General features: G+C 52.1%; 1 protein-coding gene and 1 long non-coding RNA gene across 12 annotated transcripts in view; one reads left to right on the top strand and one right to left on the bottom strand.

The window, feature by feature from the left end:
* Nucleotides 1–715: 715 nt before the first annotated feature.
* LOC131515950 (uncharacterized) lies at nucleotides 716–27858 on the bottom strand. Of its 2 annotated transcripts, XR_009263762.1 has the most exons (7): nucleotides 27129–27858; nucleotides 19819–19975; nucleotides 14691–15027; nucleotides 12493–12609; nucleotides 8523–8708; nucleotides 6275–6384; nucleotides 716–854 (listed from the first exon to the last, which is right to left on the bottom strand). It is a non-coding gene; the product is annotated as an uncharacterized LOC131515950 (long non-coding RNA). The 2 variants fall into 2 exon arrangements; XR_009263761.1 differs by having other exon boundaries at nucleotides 12493–15027.
* The window catches only part of TM6SF1 (transmembrane 6 superfamily member 1), a 57677-nt gene continuing 33580 nt past the window's right edge, over nucleotides 3901–27997 (top strand). For 2 of the 10 annotated variants that reach the window (XM_058736421.1, XM_058736422.1), the window contains exons 1-9: nucleotides 3909–4184; nucleotides 9060–9163; nucleotides 13208–13305; nucleotides 18153–18256; nucleotides 20190–20272; nucleotides 20929–21050; nucleotides 22823–22927; nucleotides 24781–24873; nucleotides 25529–25648. In XM_058736421.1, the coding sequence (XP_058592404.1) occupies nucleotides 4093–4184; nucleotides 9060–9163; nucleotides 13208–13305; nucleotides 18153–18256; nucleotides 20190–20272; nucleotides 20929–21050; nucleotides 22823–22927; nucleotides 24781–24873; nucleotides 25529–25648 (921 nt within the window). In that variant the 5' untranslated portion in view covers nucleotides 3909–4092. Of the gene's footprint in view, nucleotides 4185–9059; nucleotides 9164–10263; nucleotides 10848–13207; nucleotides 13306–18152; nucleotides 18257–20189; nucleotides 20273–20928; nucleotides 21051–22822; nucleotides 22928–24780; nucleotides 24874–25528; nucleotides 25649–27997 lie in introns of those variants that run through there. The other 8 variants (XM_058736419.1, XM_058736417.1, XM_058736418.1 and 5 more) reach the window with 8 other exon arrangements.

The raw sequence follows: 27997 nt of genomic DNA, 5'->3' as shown, positions 1-27997 counted from the left end.
GAGGTCTTCTGAGATCGAGGCCCTGGTCACCTGTCCTCACTTCCTGCCAGCCCCCTCGTGCATGATATCCCAGTATCTTCAACCAGAGCAAATGGCTTGAAGTTCACCAAGATGCTCCCACACATTTCTGCCTTGAACACGTGCAGTCCTCATTGCCTGGGAAGCCCCACCTATTCCTTGTCTGCTTGGCCAGCTTCTACTGGTTCGTCAAGTCTGGTCTAAAGCCTCACCTCCTCTCTGAAGCTTTTCTTGGTTCCTCCAGACGGAACTGTTGGTCCCTACGGCAATCTGTACATAGATCTTTTACGCCTTGTACGGTAACTGTTTACATATCTCGTTCTCATGCCAGACGGTGGTCTTCTCGGGCAAGATGTACTTGTAATTCATCTTCGTGTGACCACGTCTTAGGACGATGCTGGAAACACAGTAGAGTCCCTCAGGACATTTGAACAAGCTTATTAGTGATGTAACTGCCACACCCATTCTTTTTAAATTTTTTTTTTTCAACGTTTTTTATTTATTTTTGGGACAGAGAGAGACAGAGCATGAACGGGGGAGGGGCAGAGAGAGAGGGAGACACAGCATCGGAAACAGGCTCCAGGCTCCGAGCCGTCGGCCCAGAGCCTGACGCGGGGCTCGAACTCACGGACCGCGAGATCGTGACCTGGCTGAAGTCGGACGCTTAACCGACTGCGCCACCCAGGCGCCCCTGCCACACCCATTCTTAACAGCAGCCAGCAGAGAGCGCAACTGAATCCGGGTCAGCATGACAGGAGGGGTAAGTCCAATACAGATGCCACTTGTGCTCGTGGCTGCTGAGTCCTTGAAAGGTGGCTGGTCTGAAACGGAATATACTGTAAGCGAAACACATACAATTTCAAAGTATACAAAAAGGTCAAATATTTCGATATCTTTTGACGCCTGTGACCTATTGAAACAATCACCTTCGGACATGGTAGCTTAAATCAAATATATCATTCCACAATGAATTTCACGTACGTCTTTTTACTTTTTAAAAAATGTTTCTTTATTTCGAGAGAGAGAGAGAGGCAGGCACAGAGAGCGTGCCCATGGAGGGAGGAGCAGAGACAGAAAGAAGGAATCCCAAGCAGGCTCTGTGCCATCAGCGCAGAGCCCCATATGGGGCTCCAACCCATGAACCACGAGATCACGACCTGAGCCAAATCAAGAGTTGGATGCTCAACCAACTGAGCCACCCAGGCGCCCCTCTATTTGCTTTTGTAATGTGACTACTGGAAGGTTTAAGGTTACAGGGGCCCCTGGCTGGGTCGGTTGGGAGAGGATGCCACTCTTAATCCTGGGGCCACAAACACAAGCCCCATGCTTGGTAGAGTTTACCTAAAAAAAAAACAAAAAACCTCCAAAATTAGGTTATACATGTGGCTCACATTCTATTTCCATCAGACAATGATGATCTGAACATTCATCCCCTGAGCAAAGATTTCTTGAGTACCCACCCTGTACCTCCTCTGTTCATCTGAATGATGGGAATAGAACTGTAAGCAAGACAGATAATTTCCTGATTTATCTTTAAGGAGCATACATCACACTGGAGAGAGGGACACAGAACAGAAGGCAGACATGTAAGCAAGATAATTTTGGATAGTAAGAGTGCCGTGAAGGAAGCAAAGCTTGACGGAGAGGGTAAGGGAAGCAGGAGGGTGGTCAGATGAGGCCTTCTAGAGCCGGTGGGATCAGAGACAGAGAGACGAGGGGGTGGGGGGGACATGGGAGACAGAACAGACCTGAACAGAAGGTAGGGAGTAGGGGTGCAGATGGGGAGGGGCAAGACAGACCTGACAGGCGTTTGCTGCAACCAGAGGGATTTGGGATTGGCCGGAACTCAGGTGGACTCCCAGGGGTCCGGCTTGGACGACCAGGTTTGTGGCGATGCCACCAGATGAGAGAGAGCTGTGAGGTGCCTGTGGGACGCCTCTGTGGCAGCACTGAGGGGAGGAGTCAGTGTTGGGGATGGTAATTCGGGATCTCTCAGCATAGACAAAGGTATTAAAACCAAGCACGGAGGGGCGCCTGTGGCTTAGTCTGTGAAGCCACTGACTTTGGCTCAGGTCATGATCTTGCAGTTTGTGAGTTTGAGCCCCACGTCAGGTTCTCTACTGTCAGCGAGGAGCCTGCTTGGGATTCTGTGTCCCCGTCTCTCTGCCCCTCCCCCACTCTCTCTCAAAAATGAGTAAACATTAAAAAAACACAAGTGTAGATGAGAAAGGAGAGAGAGTAGGTGGCAAAGGGGAGGAACCTCTGGCCCAGGGAGCATCCTTGTACATTGGGACATAGTTGTGTATGTGCCTTGGTTGAGGGGAAGGACCCAGGGCAGCCGGAGGGGTTCAGGGTGTGACAGAGAAGGCAAAACGGACCCAGTCAGGTTTGGGCAGTGATCGAGGGGCTGGACTGGCCTCAGGGGTTGGGTGGGAGGACAGAAGGGGGCTTTAGAGGAGCTATCTGTTGTCCGGAGGAAGTCAGAGGTATTTTGTTTGTTTTTTAATGTTTATTTATTTTTGAGAGAGAGAGAGACAGACAGACAGACAGACAGAGCATGAGCATGGGAGGGGCAGAGAGAGAGAGGGAGACACAGAATCTGAAGCAGGCTCCAAGCTCCAAACTGTCAGCACAGAGCCTGACGTGAGGCTCAAACCCACGAACGGTGACATCACGACCTGAGCTGAAGTCAGACACTCAACCCACTGAGCCACCTGGGCGTCCCTGGAGGAAGACAGAGTTTAAGGGAGTGACATCCAGGTCACAGGTGAGGACATCTCTTGGGAGAACTTTGGGTGTGTCACAATTTGGGCCAAGATTTTCTCATTCTGTCCTCAGAGTTGGAGAAGCCTCCAGGAAGCGCCAGGATAGGGGATTAGGAGAGCCAGCTTGGGAAAAGTTGAGTGGCCCAGAGCAGGTAGGTCACAGCCTCTCTGTGGCTCATTTTCCTCGTCTCTAAACTGAGCTGAGTGATGTCATCAGGTCACTGGCAGTGGTACCCTTCCTACACTAAGTACATGCCACCTCTCTGGGTTGTTTGAGCTGCACTCTGTTTGAACCTACTTTCCTTCCCTTTCCGGGACAGTAGACTAATCCAGGCTCAGTCCCGGGGTGGGGGGCTTTCTGAGACCTGGTCACCAACATGGTCAAGCAGCCAGGGCAATACTCGGCTCCCTTCTCTGTAACCAATGGGCATCTGACAGCCGTCTGAGCAGCTCCGAGCAGCGTCCTTGTCTCCCAGTCCTTGTACCCCATGCAGGGCCCAGCGCAGGCTGTCCGGGGTAACCTGGCCTCCAGGAACGCTACCGGGGATAGAAACGAATGGTGCTCTCGTGTCTTAAATCATAGCATTTCTCCCTGTGTCCGTTTCAACCCCCAGAACGGGAATGGCCGGGAGCCGGCCGTGGCCAACGCACACCAGCTCAGTTGCTCCCACAACCACACCGCCCCCAGGTTACCCCCATTGTCAGGGAAGGGAAAAGACACAGGACTTGAGTAACTTGGCCAAGGTCAACAGCAAGCTGAGGGAGCAGCCAGGGCTTGAAAGGGATATTCGCATTCTGCCCCCTGTCCGCTGCCGGCCCAGAAGATCCAAGCCTTCGGGATCATCCGTCCCGCCGGTCCCCGGCCCTAGGGCTCCCCACGTGGACACCCCCCACCCCCCGCCCCGGGTCTGGCTCCACCCCTCTCCGCTCCGCCGGAGCCTCTCCAGGTCGTCGACGACCAGCCCCCGGCCGTGCCCCCACCCTCCACCCCTCCCGGGCCACCGCCCTCCCGCAGATCCCCGCCCCCCTCCCCACCTGTCCCGGCAGGGGGCTGTCTCCGCCCCCCCTCGGCGCCGCCCCCCGCTGGCGGCTGAGCCCCCGCGGCCCTCAGCAGCGCCCCCTCCCGGGACTGCAGGGCGGCGCTGCGCTGCGCTCCGGGGCGGCTGCGGGCCGGCTCGCCGAGGGGGCGCTGCTGAGGGCGCGGCGCGGGACGCCCCGAAGGGCACGGACTGGGGGCGCGGGCGCTGCCGGAAGCTGGGGCGGGGCGCCGCGCGGGATGCGCTGAAGGGCGAGCGGCGCGGCGGCGGCGATGAGTGCCTCTGCGGCCACCGGGGTCTTCGTGCTGTCCCTCTCGGCCATCCCGGTCACCTACGTCTTCAACCACCTGGCTGCCCAGCACGAGTGAGTGGGCGCGCGCGGCGGGGGTCGGCGCCGGGGGACGGGGGAGGGGGGCGGCCGAGCGGCAACTTTTCCGAGGGGGCCCGAGCCGCACCCGGCGGGGGCCGGGCAGGCGAGGGGAGGCGCGGGGTGGGGGTGGGGGCGCGCGGCCCTGGGGGGCTGGTGGGGGTGCGGCTCGGGCGGGCGGGCGGGCGTCCGGGACCTGCGGCGCAGCCCTGGAGCCAAGTGCCGGGCGCCCGCGCGGTGCGGGCACCGGGGAGACAGAGGTCAACGAGGCGATGCCCCTGCCCTTGGGGAGCCCAGGGGCAGGGGTCCCGGGCGGTGCAGCAGCGACAACCACGAGCGCGGCCGTGTTCCCCCGGCTCGTGCGGTGAGCGTTTCCACGTACGGACACACACATGCTTCTCATTCCTTATTAATTTTAGAAACTGTTGTGAATGACTAGCAGAAATAGCCCAGGACGAGCGGGCAAAGACCTGGGTTCTAGGCGTGGCTTTGGCACTGTCCCGGGGCGGTGGGGGGGGGGGCGGCCTCAGTTTTCCGGTCTGTCAAATGGCCTCTCTTTGTATCCCTGTTGTCAGGATCCGAAGAGACCTGTTCGCGAAGAGGCGCTGTGCAGGACAGACAGCTCAGGGGCGAGAGGCAGGGCCGTCGGAGGCTAAGGAAATGGGTGGAGCCCAAAGCCGGCCTCGGGCTTGTGCGAGGGGTCCCTGGCTGAGCAACTGTGCACCAGGCAGCTGCGGGCCCGGCCGGGCAGTGGGACCGGTGCCAGGCCTCTGTGCCTGCCGATGTCCCCCCGCTGTGTGTGGGGACGAGGAAGTTAACCTGTTATGTTTCCCACAGCAGTTGGTGCTAAGGAAATTGCATCAGTCTGTAGCTGCAACCCCCCTCCAGACCTTCAGGCTGCGGATAAGTGTCTGCCCACAGGGCGGTGACTTCCTTCTCCCCTTCTGTGTCTCCGTCTCTGCCTCTGCCTCTCTCCTGGGGCCACCACTTGCTGACGGCCTCCCCCATCCATACTGAGCACTCCCCAGGCACTGGCATCCACTGCCCTTGGTCTGACCCAGTCTTGGGGTGCAACTCCTGCAAGCAGCAGCTCTGGGCAGCGAATGTCACGAGTCTGTGAATACAGCGCACGGGGGACCCTGCATTCCTCCAATGGCGTTATGCGCAGCTCAGCAAACATTTATTGAGTCCATAGGCTGCGCGTGACTCTGTTCCAAGAACTGGGGATATGGCTATAGACAAGCCAGGAAAGGTGGGGGACACGAGTGTCGAGACAGACATCAGCAAGTAAAATGGGGCAACCCGAGTGCCTGGGAAGGGGACTGGTGGTCAGGGAAGGTTTCCTGGAGGAGGAGACTTGAGGTGCAGGAGGTGGCCACCGGAGGATGTGGGGACAGAGCCTTTCAGGGTGGGGTGGGAGGACGTGGCTGGGTGTGGGGGTATTCGGGAGGGAGGCAGGGCAGCTTACTGAGAGACTGCATGTCCTGGAGAGGATTTGAGGATGACTCTGAGATTTTGGCCTCAGCCACTGGCAGGATGGCAATGGCATTTACTGAGCACACACTGAATTATGTATTGCTGTGTATTATTGAGCACATTGCTAAGCCCTGCAGAGTTCTGAATAATTGCTTCCAGGCATTCTTCCCTTCCCCCTGTAGGTTAAAATTCCAGTGGCCTCTGACTCCTCTCTCTTCTTTCTCCACCACCCACCCCGCCACCGTCCCCTTCCGCAGCCACAGTGACCCCAGGGCTGGGTTAACATCTGTTTCCTCCCTGCAGTTCCCCGGGCACTGGCCTGCTGGAGCTCCCCTGGCCCAGCCCTTGCATGATCCTTAACTTCCTGCTTCCTTGCCCTTCCTCATGTAGTTCCCTCTGACTGGAGGCCTTCCTCCCTGACCTGACTTTTGAAGCTGTGCCAGGACTCTATGGCCCGGGGTAAAATGCCAAATGCCTCCTCTAACTTTTCCAAACCCTCCCTCCCAGTAGATGTGATCTTTCCCTCCACCCGGCCCCCTTGGATTGCACTTTTCCCACCAGAGTTACTTTCCTGTGGCCAAACTCACCTTCCCAGATCATACATAGCTCACCTGAGTATTGTCTTGCCCAGCACAGGGCCTTGTGCACAGCAGACATTCAGTTAGGTTTGAAATAGTTGGATTAGTTGAAACTTCCTTCCCACCAAACCTTTTACGAAAGCCTGAAAAACAGAAAAAGCAAGTCAGGTTAAGGAGTCAGGGAAGAGTTGGGATGTCTCTCTCTCTCTGTCTCATACACACACACACACACACACACACACACACACACATGCACACGCATGCACACTTTCTCTCTCTGCTCATACTCACCCATACATGTCCCCTTTGAGTAGGTGTCCTTTCGTGGACACCTTGTAATGCCCCCCATTCCAAGACCCATGACTAGCAACTTTTTCACCTTGGGGTGAGTCTCAGCCCTTACCCCATCTCCCTCTCCCCCTAAGTCCCTGCTGGGTTCTGCACTGGGCTGCGACCGGGATGCACACAGGATCTGCTGCCTCAGTTTCTCTTCATGCTTTGCTCCTCCCCCAGGTGGCGAGTGTGAGGGGACACGTGAACCAGTTTACACAGCTCTCTCATACTGTAGAAGAGCACCAGCTGCGTGATCTTGCCGGCTGTAGGCATAGGTCCTTGGTAGGAGCAGGAATGGGGGTTACTTTCTGGCCACCACCTGACTCAGGCTGTGATTAAAATGCCTGTCAGCTTATATAGCACATCTAACCTCTTCCCTCTTCATGGGATGCTTCAGTTCAGTATCATGTTCCTGACCCACATCAGCTTCCTCTTCTGTCCTCTCTTCCTTTTGCTCATCCCTACAGGAGGAGCCTGGAACAGCCACTGATGGGCACCCCTAGAAGCTTCCTATTTCAATTTCTTGCCTGGACATTGACAGTCGTCCTCATTCTTATCATAGAAGTGTGCCATCCATGCATCCATCCACCACCTGTAATCCATCCATGTGACCATCCACCCATCCACCCATTCATACACCATCCACCATCCAGTCATCCATCATCCATTCATGCATTCATTCACCATCCATCATCCACCATCCATCATTCATTCATCCATCCACCCATTCATTCACCATCCATCATCCACCACCCATTCATTCACCATCCACCATCCATCCATCCATCCATCCATCCATCATGTCATCTGTCCATTCATTCACTATCTTCCTTCCATCCATCCATCCATCCATCCATCATGTCATCTGTCCATTCATTCACTATCTTCCTTCTATCCATCCATCCATCCACCCATCCATCCATCCATCCATCCATCCATTTATTTCTCTTTCCTGGCTTACTCTCCCCCTCTTTCCCTCCCTCATCTATCTATCAATTCTTGTATACCCTAGCAGAAGTCCCCAGGCAGACTTTGTGTCATATTCTCATGCCCCACTCCAAAGTATTCAGATTCTGCAGGTCAAGGTTGGCCTATGCTGATGCCCAGTGTCCATTCCCTGACTCTTTGTGGGGTCTGGGGCCAGGTGCTGAGGATACCGCTCTCCTGCCCCTGCAACCAGTCTCCTTGGGGCCCATCTACCTGAAGGTTGGATGGATCACTTCCCACTTTCCGACTGACCTCTCTTACATTGGGGGCAGATTTCTGACTGGTGCCTAACACCCATTCCAGCTACAGGTGTGTGGAGTGAACTTCAGCATGAGTTTGTCCTTCAGTTACTGGTAGGTCTTATTGGGTTGTGGAGCCTGTGACTGAGAAAGGTACTTTCCAGAAGTCTCAGGGGCAATGGCAAAGGTTACCCAGCAGTTCTCCTGTTGGGCTGGAGTGGTGTGGATGGATTTCAGCTGAGGAGTGGTGCCTGTGGGAGCTCTCGAGGGCTGTTGAGGGGGTGCTGGTGTAGCAGGCTATAAGAGAGGGCCAGGCAATACTTTGTCTATAACTGCAAGCCCAGTTGGTGCTGGAGGTGAGAGAGAGCATCTGTGTGTAGGACTAGAGGTGACCTCCTGGGCGAGAGAGCTCAGAGCTCATTCAGACGGGACCCTCCGTGGAGACAGGGACCTCCTCCATGCATCCACCGTGCCTGGTACATAGGGGTGCATAATACATTTTATCCTTAGTAGGTTTAAAATTAGTTAATGAACAGGTGATGACACAGCATGGCTTTGGCACAGCTGCACAGTTGGGCAGTGGCCGCGTGGGGGCCAGAGTGCAGGGCCTTGACCAGTGACTGGGCCCAGCCTCACAGCCTAGTGCTGCCCCATGGGGAAGGCAGCTTGGCTTCTGGCATCCTCGGCGCCATGCCCTTTCCCTGTGCCCAGCCTCGCCTCACCTTAGCTCCCGGGTGTGGGGTGGACGCCGGCTTGCCGGCCTTGGGTGTGGGGAGCTGGCTTCACTCTGGCCGCAGGTCGGGCCCCAGCTCTTCCACCCGGCCCTCCTTCCTTGTCCTCCTGAAACGTCCGTGCGGTTGTGACTCCCGTGGCTCCCTGGAGCTCAGTCTGAGGGTTTCCGGCCGGCCCTGAGGGAGGTGGCGGGATTCGGTGGTTAGGCACGTGCGTCCCCGGGGAGCAGGGTTTGGAGAAGCAGGTAGGCAGAGGCCATCTGCAGGGGCGGGGGATGGGATAGGAGAGTGGGGAGGGTGCTATGCAGGTGGGCAGGATGGGACGAGTGAGAACCTGGTGGCTCTAGTCCCTGAAAGTCACTCGGGTGGCCGGGGAGGGGCCAACGTGCTGCAGAAAGACGAAGCCCACAGCACTAGAGCTGTAGGCAGAGGCGGAGGTGGGAGCAAACGCGATCAGCAGCCAGGGAATTCCACGCACTCATGTATTTATTTCGACAAGTGACCACCTCCCTGCTCCGGCTGTTGCAGTTCCTGGACAATCGTAGGGGTTGCTGCTCTCATCCTGCTCCTCGTAGCCCTGCTGGCTCGTGTCCTCGTCAAAAGAAAACCACCCCGGGACCCGCTGTTCTATGGTACGTGTCCACGGGCCCGTGGGACGGACACTGTTGGGGTCCACTCAACAGCGCAACACTTGACTTTTGCCTGCATCGTGTTTCTTCTGTGAACAAGAAGTCTGCCTCCAATGCCCTGAGCCCGCTGGTAATGTGGTAGGAAGCGTAGGAGTATTTCAGGGCCACACAGTCCTCCCTCCTCCCCTCCAAACTAACGCCTCCTCCCGGTTGTGGACCCCACCCTTTCCCAGCTGAGATCAGGGCAGAAGGTCACTGCCAGGGCCAGCCAGGCAGGATGCCCCTCTGTTCCTCGCCCCCAACCCCAGCCGTGCTCTGACCTCTGATCTCCACTCTCCTTCCTGCACCTCTGGCCCTCTGGCAAACAGCCTCACCTGGTGTGGAACTTAGCTGTACAAGTACAGTGGCTCGGTGTGCACGTTTGTATAATGAGGAAACTAACAGCCCTTACCACGGAGGGCCGGTGCAAACATTAAACAATGTTTGTAAAATACTTATAACAGTGCCTGAAAAATACACACGTGCATTAAATAAATTAAAACACCACTGATTCAGCACTTAAGAGTGTGCCTGGGGGCGCCTGGGTGGCTCAGTCGGTTAAGTGTCCGACTTCGGCTCAGGTCGTGATCTGGCGGTCCGTGAGTTCGAGCCCCGCGTTGGTCTCTGTGCTGACGGCTCAGAGCCTGGAGCCTGTTTCAGATTCTGTGTCTCCCTCTCTCTGACCCTCCCCCGTTCATGCTCTCTCTCTCTCTGTCTCAAAAATAAATAAATATTAAAAAAAAAAAAAAAAAAAAAAGAGTGTGCCTGGTCATGGCCACTGCAGCAGAAGTATTTTATTTATTTATTAAAAAAAATTTTTTTTAACATTTATTCATTTTTGAGACAGAGAGAGACAGAGCATGAACGGGGGAGGGTCAGAGAGAGGGAGACACAGAATCTGAAACAGGCTCCAGGCTCGGAGCCATCAGCCCAGAGCCCGACGCGGGGCTCGAACCCACGGACCGCGAGATCATGACCTGAGCTGAAGTCGGACGTCCAACCGACTGAGCCACCCAGGTGCCCCAGGAGTGTTTTATTTAATCCTTACAACAAATACCCTCCAGTTACAGATTAAGAAGCTGAGAAACGAGGTCACGGTCGCATCCTGAGACCGGCATTGACCCCGAAGCCCGTGACCTTTGTGGCCCGAGCTGTTACCGCCTTCAAGCGCTTCCCCTGCCGGGAACTTTGCTGGGCGTTTACTCATTCAGTGTCTGCTGTAGCCAGGCTGCGTGTCAGACACCCCCTAGGCCCCAGCTCCCTGTAGCAGCGGCACACGCTTTCCATACTCCCCCCGCTTCGCTGAGATGCAACTGACAGGTAACCTTGTGCGAGTGTGAGACGGAGGCTCGTATGACGCGATGCATGCATACGCTGGGAGATGGTGACCACGACCAGGTCGCTTGCCTTCGGTAAGGTCCTTCACCTCCCATAATCACCCGTCTCTGGTGCGCGGTGGGAACATGAAGTATGCAGCGCGGTGTCGTCGACCACGGTCACCACGCGGCAAATCAGATACCGCAACTCACTCGTCTTACACCCGGAAGTTTGTTTGGCCGACATCTCCCCGTTTCCCCCACTCACCGGCCCCTGGCAACCACCGTTCCAAGCTCTGTTTCTGTGAACTCAGCTTTTCTAGATTCCGCATGTAAGTGAGATCCTACGGTATTTGTCTTTCTCCGGATAACTTATTTCACTTAGGACAATGCCCTTGAAATCCATTTATGTTGTTGCCAATGGCAGGATTTCCTTCTTTTTTTTATGGCCAAGATTCCATTGTGTCTGTGTATCTTCTTTATCCATTCATCCGTCAATGGACACGTAGGGTGTTTCCATGTCTTGGCTATAAACATCTATTTTCCTTGCTCACGGGTTGGCCAGAATGCTGTGCTTCAGGCTGTGGGTCAGATTCAGGGCTGTGTCATGTGTCTCCTTGCTCTTGGACCAGTAGCTCCCCAAGGTGTGCCCTCCTCCTGGCAGAGGAGACTTGGAGTTGGCCATTGTCAATTCCACTGGCCACACGTTCCACTGGCCACAGCAAGTCATGTGGCTGAGTCTATCACCAATGGCATGGGGCATATTCTCTGCCCGCAGTGGATCTTGGCAAAGGTGGGGAGGCAAAGAAGAATTGGGAGTAAATAATTTCTCTCAGCTTGTGTATAAAAAACCCTAAAGTTGAGGGGCACCTGGGTGGCTCAGTCGGTTAAGCGTCCGACTTTGGCTCAGGTCATGATCTCATGGTTTGTGAGTTCGAGCCCCATGTTGGGCTCTGCACTGACAGCTCGGAGCCTGGAGCCTGCTTTGGATTCTGTGTCTCCCCACTCGCACTTTGTCTCTCTGTCTCTCTTTCTCTCTCCCTAAAATAAACATTAAAAATTTTTTTGAAAAACTGTGAAGTTTAGGTAAATGATGCAACTTGCCTAAGATTGGATAGCCAGTCAGTAGATTAGCTGGACCTGTCCCAGTTCAAGGCCCACATCTTCTCCTGCCCCACACTACCTGCCTTTGCTCTGGCCCTGGTCCACCTTTCTAGACAGGTCTCCTGCTGCCATCTTCCCCCCGCCGGCCCCCCGCCACTCTGTGGTGCCCATACTTAGCTGACTTGTGTCTGTCCTGACTCCCCAGGGTTGAGCACCCTTGCTCCCACACCCTCGGCCCTCTCTCCTTGTCTCTGTCACAGCCTTGAGCACACGGAAGCCTCAGGGCGGGTGCTTACCACCTGTGACCCAGCATCTGATGCTCCTGTCAGCTTCAGCGAGGGTGGAACTGTCCAATGATCAGACGCTAAATGCTTCCTTTCCTGGGAGACATATGGTGACTGATCACTGATGGCTGATCCCAGACTACCAGGCCTGGACCACAGGCCTGGGAGGCACAGGGAGGCAGGGTGTGCACGGCAGGGCAGCCGTGGGCCTTCCGCTCCCAGTGAGAATGTGAACCCCGCGGCCCTGGCTGCAGACTCGGCAAGGCCAACTTCCCTTCTCTGTGAATTAACCTCTGCCGCTCTCCTCCCCACTTACTTTTTCATGGCTTTTGTTTTATTTTTTTAATTTTTCAATGTTTATTTATTTTTGAGAGAGAAAGAGACAGAAGACAAGCAGCGGAAGGGCAGAGAGAGAGAGAGAGAGAGGGAGACACAGAATCTGAAGCAGGCTCCAGGCTCTGAGCTGTCAGCAAAGCCCGATGTGGGGCTCGAACCCATGAACCATGAGATCATGACCTGAGCTGGAGTCGGACACTTAACTGACTGAGCCACCCAGGCGCCCCTGAGTCATTATTGTAAATATATCCACCTCGTGGTCGCCTCTATTCTTGGCCACTGGTTACTGGTTTTGTTCCCTCTGTGCAGGTGGGGTCCTGGGCAGCCACTTGTAGGGAGCGGAGGACGGATGGGGGGGCCTGGTAGAATCCTGTGGGACAGTTAGCGGGTGAGTTTGCCATTCTGTCCCCCTGGCGGGTGTCTCCTTGGACAGGGCACTTGGGCAGTGACACAGGCAAAGGTACCAATGTGTGTGCAGGAGGGACCTTCTGTTAGCCCATGATGAGTGTCCACAGTCACATTAAAAACAAGTCACTGTTACTGGTGAATGCCAAGCTCTTAGTCATTGTCTCCTGACCTACTGCTTTTTGTTTTTTCAATTTAATGTTTGTTTATTTATTTTTTAGGGGCCGGGGATGGTCAGAGAGCGAGGGAGAGACAGAACCCCAAGCAGGCTCTGCACTGTCAGCAGAGAGCCCGGATGCAGGGCTCGAACCCACAACCATGAGATCATGACCTGAGCCAAAATCAAGAGTCAGATGCTTAACTGACTGAGCCACCCAGGCGCCCCCTCCTGACCTACTGCTTTTTAAACTACTGCTTCCTTGGGGCACCTGGCCGGCTCAGTCAGTGGAGCGCGCTACTCTTGATCTCAGGGTTGTGGGTTTGAGCCCCAGGTTGGGGGTGGAGGTTACTTACAAAACATGTTTTCTTAATTAAAAAGGAAACTCTCGCTTTCTTTGCTCTAGTGTATGCAGTGTTCGGATTTACCAGTGTGGTGAACCTCATCATAGCCCTGGAACAGGACGGAATCATTGACGGGTTCGTGACACACTACTTGAGAGAGGTACGGCATCGCTTAGCAACCGTAAGCCTTACGCCAAACGGTCAGCAGCCTCAGCCATGTGGCTCAGAGACGAAATCCCTCCGTTTGGTGTAAGCAGGCACGGTCCGTGGCATCGCTCACTGCCACGGACGCAGCGGGTTTACTCACGTGCAAAGCGGGGGGCACTTCTCTCCAGAGTTCGGTCGTACACCTGTTCCCTCACACCCGCTCCACTCCCCTTCTCCAGGAATGAGATCCTCCAAGTGAATTCGGTGTTTGGTGTCTGTTACTGTGAAACCATTACTACGGCCAAAAGCTCAAGCTGGTCTTACACGTGGAAAGTGGCGACCCCCACGGCACTTACGGAAGCCGCTTGATTGCGATGACCATCCTTCCCTCCCCGTCGTCATGTGCCAGTGCTGCCCGGCACTTGAGACACCTAATCCTCCTCCCTGTGTTAGGGTGGATGAATCCGGCCCCAGAGAGCTTAGGTCACTTGCTCAAGGTCACACAGGAAAAAAGGAAGGAGCAGAGCTGAAAGTTTCGCCTTCGTCTGTGTTTCAAATAATGGAGAGCTTCGTCTGCAAGCTAAGGGAGTTTGGACTTTATCTCACACTCGAGGGAAGATTTTGAGCCAGGGAGCGATGCAGTCAGCTCTAGGAAGGATGGGCTTGAAGGGGAGGCTTTCGCAGGGCCAGTGAGGGCAGGCGGGTGGCCAAGCACAGGAGGTAGGGAGGAGGGACGAACTTCGGAGAACTGGAGTCTTTGGAGTGAGCGGGCCCCAAGGATGAGTTGGGGGTGATGGGAAAGTAAGACATCCTGCCTCCTGCTTTTGGAAGTATGCAGGTGTTATTAAGCCCAGAGGGGCGAACCGGAGGAATTTACTTCTAAAGACAGTAGCCGGAGTAGACTGTGGGGTCACGAGACCTGCTTTCTCCCGCCAGGAGCTGTCTCAAGTGGAGACAAGTCCTAGCTGTCCTAGGAGCAGTGATGGAGGCACACACTGGGCACACCGTATGGGCACACCTATGAGATATCACGGGTTCGGTCCCAGACTGTTGCGTTAAAGCAAATATCATGACAGAGCACCTCACGTGAATGTTTTGGTTTCCCAGTGCATGTGAAAGTTATGTTTATGGGGTGCCCGGTGGCTCAGTCAGATAAGCATCCGACCTCGGCTCGGGTCACGACCTCACAGCTCGTGGGTTCAAGCCCCGCGTCGGGCCCTGTGCTGACAGCTCGGAGCCTGGAGCCTGCTTCGGATTCTATGTTTCCCTCTCTGCCCCTCCCCTGCTTGCGCTCTGTCTCCCAAAAGTAAATAAATAAACATCAGAAAAAAGTTATGTTTACACTACACTGTAGTCTGTTAAGTGTGCAATAGCATTAGGTCCAAAAAGCATACGTACCTTAATATTAAAATGCTTTATTGCAAAAACTGCCTACCACTGTCGAAGGTCTCGGTGAGTCATCTTCTGCTGGTGGAGGGTCTTTGCCTCCATGTTGGTGGCTGCTGACTGATCAGGGCGGTGGTCGCTGAAGGAGGGGGTGGCCGTGGCCGTTTCCTAGGATACGACGACAGTGACGTTTGCCGAGGACAGGAAGATGCTGTGCAGGGAGGTGCAGCGGTCAAACACACCCAGCAGTTGCTAAGTTCACCGTCTTGTGTGGGTGCGGTTCGTGGGGCCCCAGAACAGTCACAATAGTAACAGCAAAGATCACCGGTCACAGATCACCGTAGCAACTCTGCCAGGAATGACAAATTTGAAATATTGCCGGAATTACTAAAATGTGACACAGAGACACAAAGCGAGCAACTGCGGTTGGAAAAATGGCCCCAAGAGACTTGCCTGATGGAGGGTGGCCACAGAGCTTTAATTCGTAAAAAAACAAAAAACACAAAACACAACACAACACAACTCAGTGTCTGCGATGCACAATGAAGCAAAAGGCAGTAAAACAAGGTGTTACCTGTGCACAGAGGAAGAACTAAGTCTGGAAGCAGTCAGGGGAGTCCCCATCGAATTTGTGATATTGCTCTAGCATTTTTTAAAAAAATTTTAATGTTTATTTTTGAGAGACCAAGCATGAGCGGCGGGAGGGGCAGAGAGAGAGGGAGACACAGGATCCAAAGCAGGCTCCGGGCTCTGATCTCGGCACAGAGCCCAATGGGGGGCCCGAACCCATGGACTGTGAGATCATGACCTGAGCCTAAGTCAGACGCTTAACCGACTGAGCCACCCAGGAGCCCCTAGCATTTTTTTAAATTGCAATGACAGTGGATGACAAACATTTTCCAGATGGACTGGAGTGGGGGTGGGGGTGGAGGGCATTCCGAGGGGAAGGGACAGCTTGAGCGAAAGCTTGGAGGTGAGAAACAGCAGGTGTCTCCCCACTGTCAGCCTGGGGTGCAGGTTTGCAGGGATGATGCTGAGTTCATCTGGGGACGTGTGGAGTTTTGGGTGGTTGAGGGACATCCTGGCAGATGTTCTGGTTGGCAGGGCTTGAGCGCTGAGGAACATTCCTGGCGGAGAGATTTGGGGGCCATCTCAGTAGGAGCCTGCTCGGGGGAAGTGGGGAGAGAGGAGACACCGGAGGGTGGAATGTGGGAGGCGGTAGCCAGAAGAGCCCCCTGAAGCAAACTGCGAAGGGACAGGCCGAGACGCTGAAGGGAAGCCTGGGGAGCCTGGGGCCACTGGGTCCAGAGGGGGCAGGTTTTGGGGAGAAAGTGGCTGCTGAGAGGGCCCGGAGGTCGAGCTGCTGAGGTTGGCCAGCCCTGAGGCAGACGGGGTGTGAGAAGGTGGGCTGGTGTCACTGTGGGAAGGTCGGCAGGGCCAGGTTCTGGGCACCCGGCTGCCAGATACAGGAGGCTGGCCTGGTCCCGCAGGCGGAAGCTTGCTCTGGAAGGCTTTGGAACAGAAGAGCAATGTGTCAAGAGCTAATGACTCTTCATTTGGCAGGTGGATTGGAGGGAGAGCAGGCAGCTAGAGGGACCGTTTGGGAATGGCTCAGTGAGGGGCAGGGAGGGTTTGAACCGGAGGGAGGGTGGCCCGCGGTGACCTCATAAACAGAAATGAAAGGACGTGCCCACACACTGCATAGGAGAGAGAGGAGTGGAAACAGGACCCTGCGGCTTTGAGCTGGGCAGGCAGGGTGGTGTCATCCTTAAGATAGAGGCCTCGGGGGCACAGGGACAGGGGTGGGGGCAGGGAGGGGGAGGGGGATGGGCGCTCAATTGAGCATCAGCCTCTTGATCTCCTCTCAGGTCATACCTCACAGTTTGTGAGATCAAGCCCTGCGTCGGGCTTTGTGCCAACAGTGAGGAGCCTGCTTGGGATTCTCACTCTCTCTGCCCCACCCCCTGCTGGCTCGCTCTCTCTGTGTCTCTCAAAATAAATAAACTTAAAGAAAAAAAAAAAGAGAAGCCAGCTGAGGCTCAATTGAGGGCAGAAGCTGATGCGTGAAAACTTAGGAGTTCTGAAGGGCCCGTGGGGCATCTAGTTACAAATGTCCTGGGGCGCCTGGGGGCTCAGTCTGTTAAGCGTCTGACCTCGGCTCAGGTCATGATCTCACGGTTTGTGGGTTCGAGACCACGTCAGGCTCTGTGCTGACAGCTGGGAGCCTGGAGCCTGCTTCGGATTCTGTGTCTCCCTCTCTCTCTGCTCCTCCTCCCCTCATGTTCTGTCTCTGTAAAATGAATAAACCTTAAAAAAAATTTTTTTTAATTAAGAAAAAAAAGTGTCCATGAAGCCACCAGGGGAGCCAGCACCGGCTCCGAGAGTCCGATGTGTAGGCATGAACAATTAAAGTCATGAAATCGGATTGGATTGTTCAGTCGAAGCATGTCAGGGAGAAAAGATGTGCGTCAGGCGTGGGCACAGAAGTCCAGCTGCTGTGTTATTTCTGCCTCCTTGCTAGTTCTCATTCCATCTCACTTGTGGGGAGAGAGGACCGGGCAGGCCCTGCCCCGGGCACACCATGCTTCAGAGGAGCCCCTCCTGGCTGGCTGATCTGACTGTTCTGGCCGCAGAAAGGACTGAGGGCATCTTAGGAAGACAGGCCAGAAACAAGGCGGGATGGCATGGACGTGGGAGAGAGAAGAAAGGAACACGAGACTCAGAAGGAAACGAAAAGCCTGTGCAAATCGGACAGTGATCTTGTGGTAGCCTTCCGGAAGCACGACATGTCGCTCGTCATGGGATCTCATGGCTGTAAAATGAAAAAATCCTCAGAAGTATGGCTTTTCTTGACAGTATGCTCTGTGCTAGATGTCAATTGTGTGACCTTAGGCCGGTCTCACAGCCCCTTGGTGCTCTGTTTCATCTGTAAAATGGAGTCAATCGTTGTCTGTCCCATAGGGCGGTTGGGTGCCCGCCTGTGTGTGTGTGTGGGGGGGGGGGCAGAAGTGCCTTCCTCGTCCTCACTCGTGCAAGCCTGGGGATGAGCACGTAGGTGAATCGGGAAGGTCGACCGGTGGCTCTGGTGAGCAGGGTCTCCTCTGGCCACCGTCCTCTGGCCAGAGCTAAGCGCCCTGAGTCTCATTTTTGACTTGGCCTCAGTGCGTTAGCGGATTGCCCATGAGGCTGTCTGTCTTGTATCGCCATCCATGGGCATTGGCCCAGCCGGTCAGATGCTGGCTGGGCATTCTTCAGGGCCATCCCGCGGCAGGCTCCAGTTTTGGGGGCTCCAGGGTAAAGCTGTGTTTTCATGTGCCTACTAATTTGTAATCGTACAGGATTCTGCATAGTTTCAAGTTAGCAGACAGACACAAGCTGGTTCTGTTTCATTTGACTTGAAACACAGGTCTGGAGTTCTGTGTGGAGATGTCTGAGTCGTATGTAAAGTAGACTCATTTCTTAATCTCTCCGTAGGGTGAACCGTATCTGAACACGGCGTACGGGCACATGATCTGCTACTGGGATGGCTCTGCTCATTATTTGATGTATCTGGTGATGGTGGCAGCCATAGCATGGGAGTAAGTCGGTCTGTCTGCTGTGTATGCCTTTGCCTTAGCAACCGGTACGCGGGTACGGAAGGAAAACACAGATGTGGGGGCAAATACACAGACAGGCATACACGGACATGAACATACGCTCCTTGGACACAGGTTAGACGTGGCTTTGTTTTCTTGGCATCGCTGCCTTTTGAACGTGGCCCTCTGGATTGTCCCCTGCCATGGTGACAAGCTTGGGCAGACCGCTCAAGTTACTGTGTTCTAAGGACCGTCTCATTTGCTGGAGTGAAAGCCCAGTCCGTTCTGGTTTTAAACTTCCATCTCATTTCGGTTCGAAGCTCTGTCTTTCCTCCACCTCCGGTTCCCGTGTGGCCCTGAGGCGTGGGGGTCTGCACTGAGGTCAGGGCGTATGGCCTCTCGTTTTGTTCTTTCTCGAGTCGCCGTGCAGCTGGCCTCTCCGGGAATGTGTGTGTACGTACACGTGGAGATAAAGGAAGAGGGGCAGGGTCTTACGTGACACTTAGTTTTCTGGGGATTGATGCCCTCCGTTAGGATACGCTAGGTCTGTCACGTGGAGCACACGTGTGGGCTCTCGGGAGACCCTTCCACAGGAACGTGGGCGTTGCAAATCCAAGCGAGCAGAGCTCTCTCTGGCTGAATGCGTGGGACTCCTCTGCCATTGGTGGTACACCCGCAGCTTCTTTGCGTTGGGGTCCCTGTAACCTAGATCGCATACCCTTTGGGGTAGGATCTCTTCAAGCCCAGCTAGGTTCCTGGGCCTCCCCTTGGCTCCAGGTTAGAGAAAATGGTGCATTCTTGCCCCATGCCCCTGCTGCCTCTGTCATGAACTCAGGGACAGCTCCCGCTAAGTTTTGAACTTTTCTGGGCACTGACTTCTCTCATCATGAAAGGTACCCAAGTTCCAGGGACCACGTCACGTATTTCAGAGAATGCCTGGGCTCTGCTCGGAGGCTGCCAGGAGTGGGCGAGTTTCTGTGGCTTAGTTAGCATCCTGCTGGGGAAGAAGATTCTCCTGCTGACAATCCCAGTCATTGTGAATCTGCTGCACTTGGCTTGGGAGGTGGGGCAGGCAGAAAACACAGTATCGGCCACCTGTTTCCCTTCAGATAATCTCCTTTTGATTCCTCATAGCCCCTTGTGGAGGTGGGCTGTCAGGGTTATCGGCTGAAAGAGCTTTTTGTCCACACTGCCTGGTAAGGTCAGGGGTGTCTGATGGCTCCTTTTGAACACGGGGGAGGGGTTACATATTATCTTTGTCTCTAGAGCTCTGGCCAAAATTCTGACACCATGAAAAGTCCACTTACCATCCTATTACTCATACTTACAGTGATTTATTTATTTTTTTTTTCAACGTTTTTAATTTATTTTTGGGACAGAGAGAGACAGAGCATGAACGGGGGAGGGGCAGAGAGAGAGGGAGACACAGAATCGGAAACAGGCTCCAGGCTCCGAGCCATCAGCCCAGAGCCTGACGCGGGGCTCGAACTCACGGACCGCGAGATCGTGACCTGGCTGAAGTCGGACGCTTAACCGACTGCGCCACCCAGGCGCCCCATACTTACAGTGATTTAAAATATGGGTCCATTTCCTTTCTTTTTGTGAACTTTCTTTTTTCCTTTCCTGCTGGGAACTTCTTACAAAACCGTCAAAAATGAGGCCCTTCCTTTGACAGTGACTGTGCTGTAGATTAACAGACGACCAGTGTTGCAAGCGAAATTCCTATTCAAAAGGACACAAAGAGGGTTCTATGGTATAGATCACAGGTGGAAATGAAGTTTGATCACCAGGGTCCCCGAGGGTTGATTTTTAACTATCGATTCAGTAAGTTTTGGTTCATAGACTTTACTAGTTAGGATACCGCTAATAATATGGATCATCTTTTGCTAATGGGTGTTCTAGACAAGTGCACTAAGCCAAGATTTTTTCATTACAGGGAAAGCTATAGAACCATTGGCCTCTACTGGGTTGGATCTATTATCATGAGCATTGTTGTTTTTGTGCCAGGAAACATTGTGGGTAAGAAACTTTATCTTAAAATTCACTTTCCTTTTTCTGAAACAATGGGGAGTGTTCTTAAATAGAGGAGGTATTTTGGTTGTAACAGAATCAAGAAATTCCAAGCTTATCACAACGCTGTTTGGCAGAATTCTTCCTTTCCCCCTCCTTAATCTCACTTTTTAAGAAATGGCTTTTGAGCAATTTTTGGAAGTAGACACTGAACAATTAGACAATGGTGTACCAGGGCTTCCTGACATATAGGATCTAGAGGGGGTGAGTATTGTGTTTGTGGCTATAGGCAGTGTGCAAATGTTTCCTACAGCTTTGTGTATTACATGTAACTCGATACATTTGATAAATACATTTAAAAATGAACACTCTCAAAAGCTAATGTAAAAGGTAATTTACATGTGCAAGAAATCAGGGCATTATATTAAACATACCTTAAAAATACAGTGGATAGAATGTGCCTGTTAAAAAGCACCTGATAGTTTTAATTTGACCTGTTTTTTTTGTTTTGGTTTTTTTTGTGTGTGTTTCATTTAAGAATATTTCATTTAAGAATATTAAGACCAATTTTAGACGGCTTGAGGTGGGGCAGTATCCTAAATGTTGCTTGTGTTTACACGTGCTAGTGGCAAACTTTTGACTTTTTCTTTCTTTCTTTTAAATAGGGAAGTATGGAACACGCATTTGCCCTGCTTTCTTCTTAAGCATACCATACACTTGTCTTCCTGTCTGGGCTGGTTTCAGAATCTATAATCAGCCGTCAGAAAATTATAATTATCCCTCAAAGGTGATTTTATTACGTTAACTGTAACCTGTTCCCAAGCACACAGGGCTCACTCACATCTCCTGGTGATCGCACTGAACCACGCCTCCGTGGACGGGAGCATCTGGGGCAGCTGGTTTGACTGTGTCGATTCTGTGCACTGGTCACGCCTTAGTTACAGTGGCAGGGAGGGTGTTTCTGTCTGCTTCAGACATCTGCTTCAGTGGGCCAGGCCGTGCTGTTGGTCCGTACTGGCTGTTCCCATCAGATTCTGCATTAGTGCATGGCGTGTGTGGTTTGTCTGAGGCTGTTTATGGCCTGGCATTTGAGCATCCGGGCCCCTCTTTCAGAGATGCCAGTGCATATACTGTCCCAAGGGGAGGCTGGAGAGATGCTGCTATTCAAGGTAGCACACACAGCCACAGGGTGTGATTTACCAAGAGATCCAGGCACATGGAGACTGGCTCCAGGATGTCTTCTGAGACCCCTCCCTTCCATTCACAGCCAAGGTGGTCGGAGTGAAACAGTACTGGCTGGGGGGGGGGGGGGGGGGGCGGGTACTCTGTTAAGGTCTTCATTTCTAAGGTAGTAACGTCTTTCTAAGTTTCTCTTCCTTTTTATAGGTATTAGATCCTCAGGCAAGATTCTTTAAGCAAAATGATATATGAAAATATGAATTACCAGAGATAATCAGACCGTGATTACTCATACTCATTTTACTGTAAGATTTCCGTAGAATTCATTAACATCCATTGTAATTTGCAAACACTTCATTTGTAAACAAGTAGACACCTGCTGAGTAAACTCAGGTTGGGGCACTGCTGGCTTCTGCTCCCTTACATCCTTTTGAGGAACCAGGGGGTAGCCAAAAAGAAAAAGCAAGCAGTAACCATAGCCTTGGGCTCTGCTGCTTTTAAAGTGTCAGTGCCTCAATGGAGTGTTCATGTCGTAAGACACATACAACTGTTCATGATCATTTTTTAAATGTTAAAACGCAGTGGTGGCCAGGGAGAAATGGACACGGTCACACAGTGCTGAGAGGAATAAATTCAGAATCGCTCTGCAGAGCAATTTGGCAGTGTTTATCAGCCTTGAAATATTTAACCCCTTAAATTCCGCGTCTAAGGCCCTACCCTCAGAAAATCATCAGAGAGATGCTAAGACTTATGTACAGAATTGTTCAACATCACATTAACGGTGAAAATGCATAAATATCCACTCGTGAGAGAATGGCTACAGTATGTTGTTTCCACATGATTTTAAAAGCTTTAAGAGAGTTTTTAATAATGTGGCAAAGTGCTTATAATATAGGTAGATGTTGAGTGTCAAAAGAACACTCAAATTATGTCAAATTATTTATACGTAAAGTCATAATTTTGTAAAATATAAATGCGGTGTATGTATGTATATCTGTATATATACACATAAATTTACATATATGTATACGTATATAGGGAAAAATATAGTGACTCTATAGTGTGATGGGTTTATGGTTTACCTTACTTTTAAAATGAGCATATCTCATATAATGATAATCACAAAACTGCTATCTCAAGAAAACTTTAAGGACTCCTAGAGTTCGAAGGAAACTTCAAGGTGACCTGGCCCAATCTCCTCATTTCACAGATGAGTAATCTGGAAGCTGAGAGGAGGAACATGATTTTCCTAACTTACGTGCCTAGTGGTTTAGGACATGAATCCCTCCCTGTCCAGCATCTCAGCCCTCCTGCCTCAGTAGACCTCAGACTCTTTCTTGGCGCTTTGGGCCTGCTCATGGGTTACAAACTCTATTTTAGGTCGTTCAAGAAGTGCAAGCAAAGGACCTGCTGAGAAGACCATTTGATTTAATGCTGGTCGTGGGTCTCCTCCTGGCAACTGGATTCTGTCTGTTTAGAGGCTTGGTAAGTGTAACAGATCAAAGTAACATTAAAAAAAAAAGAGAGAAATACATATTTAACCAGACTTTCTAGAGCCTGGAGGCCTGGCCCTGCTTGCTGCCACTCCCACCTGTGGGGGTCACCCCCAGGCCTTCCTCCCTCCAGGGTGGCCCCTGCCTCATCCCTGGACACCACCTCCTTCGGGTCCCTGGATTAAGCCCCACCCAGGGGTCTCTTCCTTCCCCCGTTTTAGGGTGCCTGAAAAATTAGCCATTAGAGTTTCATTCTTTTGGTTTCTTTGAATGTTTCTGATTCTGATGTAAATGTCTTTGGGAAGGGTGATACCTGAAGAGCCCGGTAAGGCTGTGTTCTCAGGGATTGAGGAAGGTCCCTAGAAGAAGGAGTTAGAATCTTGGCTATTTACCTGCTGTATGGCCTTCGGAAAATGACTTAGGGTCTTTGACCTCAGTTCCTTTCGCTATAAAATAACAGTACCTACCTAATGGTATTGGGTTGAAGATTAAGATAATAGACATCAAAACACGTACAGAGGGCCCTATACGTAGTAAGTGTTCAGGAAACGGTTGGCGTTACTCTTTTTATCAATAGATGATCCTTGGCGATGCCCCAGTTTCGTGATTTGTTTTTAGCAGAAAGAAAGAAAAGTGGCCGGAACGATACGGATAATTATACGCATTGTCAATGGCAGTTACTGTCCTAAGGCTGCTGGCATTGCACAACAGTTGGGGAGCCAAGTGTGAGCTGCTGTAGCTGATTCACTGTCTTGGGGTCCTGTGCTGCTGCTGGCTGGGATCAGCGCGAGAGGCTGTCTTAAGAGCTGTCTCTATCAGGAGAGCAGAAATTTCCTGCAGTGGCGTCGGCTGATGGGAGGAGGGGCCCAGGGAAGAAATGCAAAGAAGCAAGGCTTTACTCAGACCACAGAGCAGTTAAACTTTTGTTTTTTTTCCGCAGTAATCTCCATGCCCAATGTGGGGCGTGAACTCACGACCCCAAGATCAACAGTCGCAAACTCTACCGACTGAGCCAACCAGGCACCCCCAAAACTGTTCTTTAGTTAGTTTGCTGTCGTTCCCAAAGTTAAAAGAAACACAGGAACAACAAAATGAGCCCCAGCTGTTCTCACACAGGAGAAAAATGTGTGCATGTGGGTGTTTGCACACTCAGTGGGCGGGGCTTAGGCAGACGGGCTTTTAAATTGGGGTCCATTTTTACCAACTCTGCCACTGGTCTGTGTCCATGGATGTGATCTAGGTGGGACGACATTTATGGCTGTGGACGGGAGGGGTGATGCATGAGGGCAGTGGCTCAGAGGGGACCCCGTAATGTGCCAGAGACACTTTGTTCTGTGTTTCCTTTCAAAGTGGACACACGATGTGGCTTCACACAGGACTCTGCTTTCAAATCCTTATCCTTTACTGCCCCTAAAGGCCATATACTCTGAGGCACTCGCTGGAGAGGAGGATGCTATTTTTGGAATATTGCAAAGCACAGTAAGATGAATTTGGTGTGAACACGAACGGGCTTTTCTTAAGAGTGGGCTAGTGATTTCCAGGAAGTGAAACTGGTAATCCAGCATGAGCTGGGCTTTGGCTGCTGAAGTCTAGACCCTTAAGCCGAGTCCTCAGAAGGTAGCAAGAACAGAGCATTAGCCATTTCCTGCTCCTCTCCTAACTCTCCTTCACGTCCTTAGAGTAGACCTGTAGACTCTCTTCTCTTTCCCTTTTACTGATGACCTTCTACAACACACGGTTTTTGTTGAACAGCTTGTGGCTGTACTTGGAACGTTTAGCCTTATCAGCAAACCGTAAGAATCAGATGTGAGTATGACTTTATAATGAATTCGTTTTTCTTCTCAGATTGCTTTGGATTGCCCGGCTGAGCTCTGCCGATTTTATACACAATTTCAAGAGCCCTATCTAAAGGATCCTGCTGCTTATCCTAAAATCCAGGTCAAGTAGTTATGAAGCCTCAGATTTTTTTTTCTTTTTAAAATACAATTTTTTTTTAATGTTTTTATTTATTTTTGAGACAGGGAGAGACAGAGCACGAGCAGGGGAGGGGCAGAGAGAGAGGGAGACACAGAATCTGAAGCAGGCTCCAGGCTCTGAGCTGTCAGCACAGAGCCTGACGTGGGGCTCCAACTCACGGACTGTGAGATCATGACCTGAGCTGAAGCTGGATGCTTTAACCGACTGAGCCACCCAGGCGCCCCAAGCCTCAGATTTTTCTAATGTTAATTTTCTTTCTTGAAGAATGGGGACATGTGGGGGCACCTGAGTGGCTCAGTTGGTTAAATATCCGACTTGGGTTCAGGTCATGATCTCACAGTTCATGGGTTCAAGCCCCGCATCGGGCTCGGTGCTGACAGCTCAGAGCCTGAAGCCTGCTTCGGACTCTGTGTCTCCTCTCTCTGCCCCTCCTCCGCTCTCTCTCTTCCTCTCAAAAATGAACAAACATTAAAAAGAAAAGAAAAAAAAAAAAAAGAGTGAGAGCATGTGGATCCACGTAGGAGATGGGAATTAGAAATGTTCAATCTTTTGTGCTTTTCGTCGTGTGCGGTTAACTGTTACTTTGCTGACGGTGTTCTTTCTCTGTTCAATACAGATGCTGGCATACCTGTTCTATTCTGTCCCTTACTTTGTGATTGCGCTTTACGGCTTAGTGGTTCCTGGATGCTCCTGGATGCCTGACGTGACACTGATACATGCTGGAGGTCTAGCCCAGGTACCCAAAATATGCTCTATTAAGAAAGTTCGCTGGGGATTTGGCTGTCATTGTTGAGTATCTGCAAAACATCTCTGCTTGGTGTTTAAGGAGTAGGAAATAGTTACTAGGCACATTCCCTTTCGTTTTACGGTTCTTTGGAAGACGTTTCTGCACATGCATTTTATTTAAATCTCACAGTAACTAGATATGTGATGGTTGCTGTGCCATCTAGTTATACAGATGAGGAAACTGAGGCCCAGTGAGGTTACATGATTTGTCCAAGGTCACATACCCAGCAGGTGCCACCACAGCCTCCCAGGACCCTTCCCCAGGCTCTGAACAAAAATACTTGAGAGCTGTTATCTTTAAGATGCCTATCTAAAGCTAAGATTTCAGAATTCTGTCACATGACAGTACCCCGAACCAGGGAAGTGGGTTTGGAGAAAGTTCCATTCTTTCCTCTTGCAACTTAGCCAAGTCCCTGCCCTAGAGTGAATGCTTATTTCATTGAACTGGAATAAATTTATCTAGGAAATTGTATTATTATACAAAGCACATTTTTACAAGATAACTAGCAAAACAAACTGATCTTAGGAACAAGGAAGAAAATTATTAAATGATTTTATCTTCCCCCCCCCCTTACTATAAATAAAAACAATAACAAATGAATTCATCTTTTTAAAATCATTCTCTGCATCTTGCTCTTTTCAAGCCGGCCTAAGAATGAGGTTCATCTGGAAACTGTCAGCATGTATGGTTAATTATGCTCCTGGTTATAGTAACTGGGATGGCAAAAGAACACTTTAGAATTTACAGGGTGGAAAAACAGCTACAGTATTTATGGGTTCATCCTTTGGGCTAAATCCTTCCAGTCTGAGGTCTTTAAAAAAATTTTCTTAAAACCCACGAATCAACTGCGAGATCATGACCTGAGCTGAAGCTGGACACTTAACTGACTGAGCCACCCAGACACCCCTGAGGTAATTCTTAATTACAGAATTAGAATATTAGTATCAAAAAAGCTGATGCAGCATCCAGAGCAAGGGTTCCTGTTCTTTCCTTGGAGGACTGAAGGGGAAGAGAACCAAGATTTACCCTCTTGGCAGACCTCTGAAGAGGTCTTCATTTCCATATCTTTCATACTAACTATAAGCTGACTTCCAATTTTCTGTCTGTAGCTCCAGCTGTCCCCAGACTCCTATACCTAATCCCAAACTCCGTGTTTTCACGCGGCTATCTCCGACTTAGTGTCTAAATAAAACAGGACTCCTGACCCTCCTACACCCTCTCTCTCCCCACCGCGGCCTGCAAACAGATCCTCCCCCGCTTTCAGCAGATCCTTCCCATTCCCTCACCCCTACCATCTAGCCCATCACTAGGTCATTAGTCCTGTCTCCAGAGTAACCCTCAAACCCCAGTGAGTTCCAGCCCACCGCCCTGCACTGGTCTGAGCTCTCCTCTAACTTGGGTGGGGCAAAGCAGGCTGTGCTCTACTTACCTACTTGGGTAGGGACAGGCTGTGTGCTCTGCCGGGGTAGCAAATACTCAGTGGCTTAACACACTGAAGTTTTATTTCTTGCTTGTGCAAAGACGATCATGTGGGAGAGTCTCCACAGCCAGGTCTGGCACCACCTCGGCTGCAACGGAAGCAGACAGAGGCGGTCTTCCCGTGTGCCCGTGCCCTGGAACCGTGCAGTGAACCCACAGCATCCCCCCTGCAGATTTCTTAAAAGCTAAGAGAGCTGAGGCTGAGGACAGCTTGTTACTCGCCTGGGTCACAGTTACCAAACGGCAGGCGGAATAGGGGAATAGGGGAATAGGGGCATGGAATCCTGCCTGACCCCAAAGCCCATCTTCTTCTGTACTGTTCTCTCTCTCCTCCTGCAAGCAGCGAGCCATGGTAGCGGCATGGCTCAAGCAGTGAGCACAGGGCAAGACTTCATATGGGCACGGAGGCGCCAGAGAGCCCCGGGGGGGGGGGGGGGGGGGGAGGCGGTCACACGTGAGCGGGCTCTGTGGGCTGTCAGGCTGGGGAAGGGTGCAGCAGGCCAGAGGGCGGAGTGAGCCCTGGCCTGCATTTTCTTGGCTGCGCTCTCCTGAGCTCTCCCGGAGAGGGCTCCCGCTCAGCTCACTCTTACCGGCCCCCTCTCCTCGAGGATCATCAGCTTGCTCAGGGTTGGACACGATCGGATTTCCTCTGTGTGTCCCGTGCCTTGCTTGGTCTGCCCCCCCCCCCCCCCCCCCCGCCACCGCCGCAGGAACACAGGGTGTCATCATCTAGGAGGCTGACAAGAGGGAGGCCAGGTGTAGGACCCAGTCAAGTCTCGGGAGACAAGTGGAGGAAGAGGCAGGAAAAGTAGGTCAAGG

The sequence above is a fragment of the Neofelis nebulosa genome, chromosome 7 (genome assembly GCF_028018385.1).
Source record: "Neofelis nebulosa isolate mNeoNeb1 chromosome 7, mNeoNeb1.pri, whole genome shotgun sequence".
NCBI classification, from domain to species: Eukaryota; Metazoa; Chordata; class Mammalia; order Carnivora; family Felidae; genus Neofelis; species Neofelis nebulosa.
This window is presented reverse-complemented; position numbering and strand designations above follow the sequence as displayed.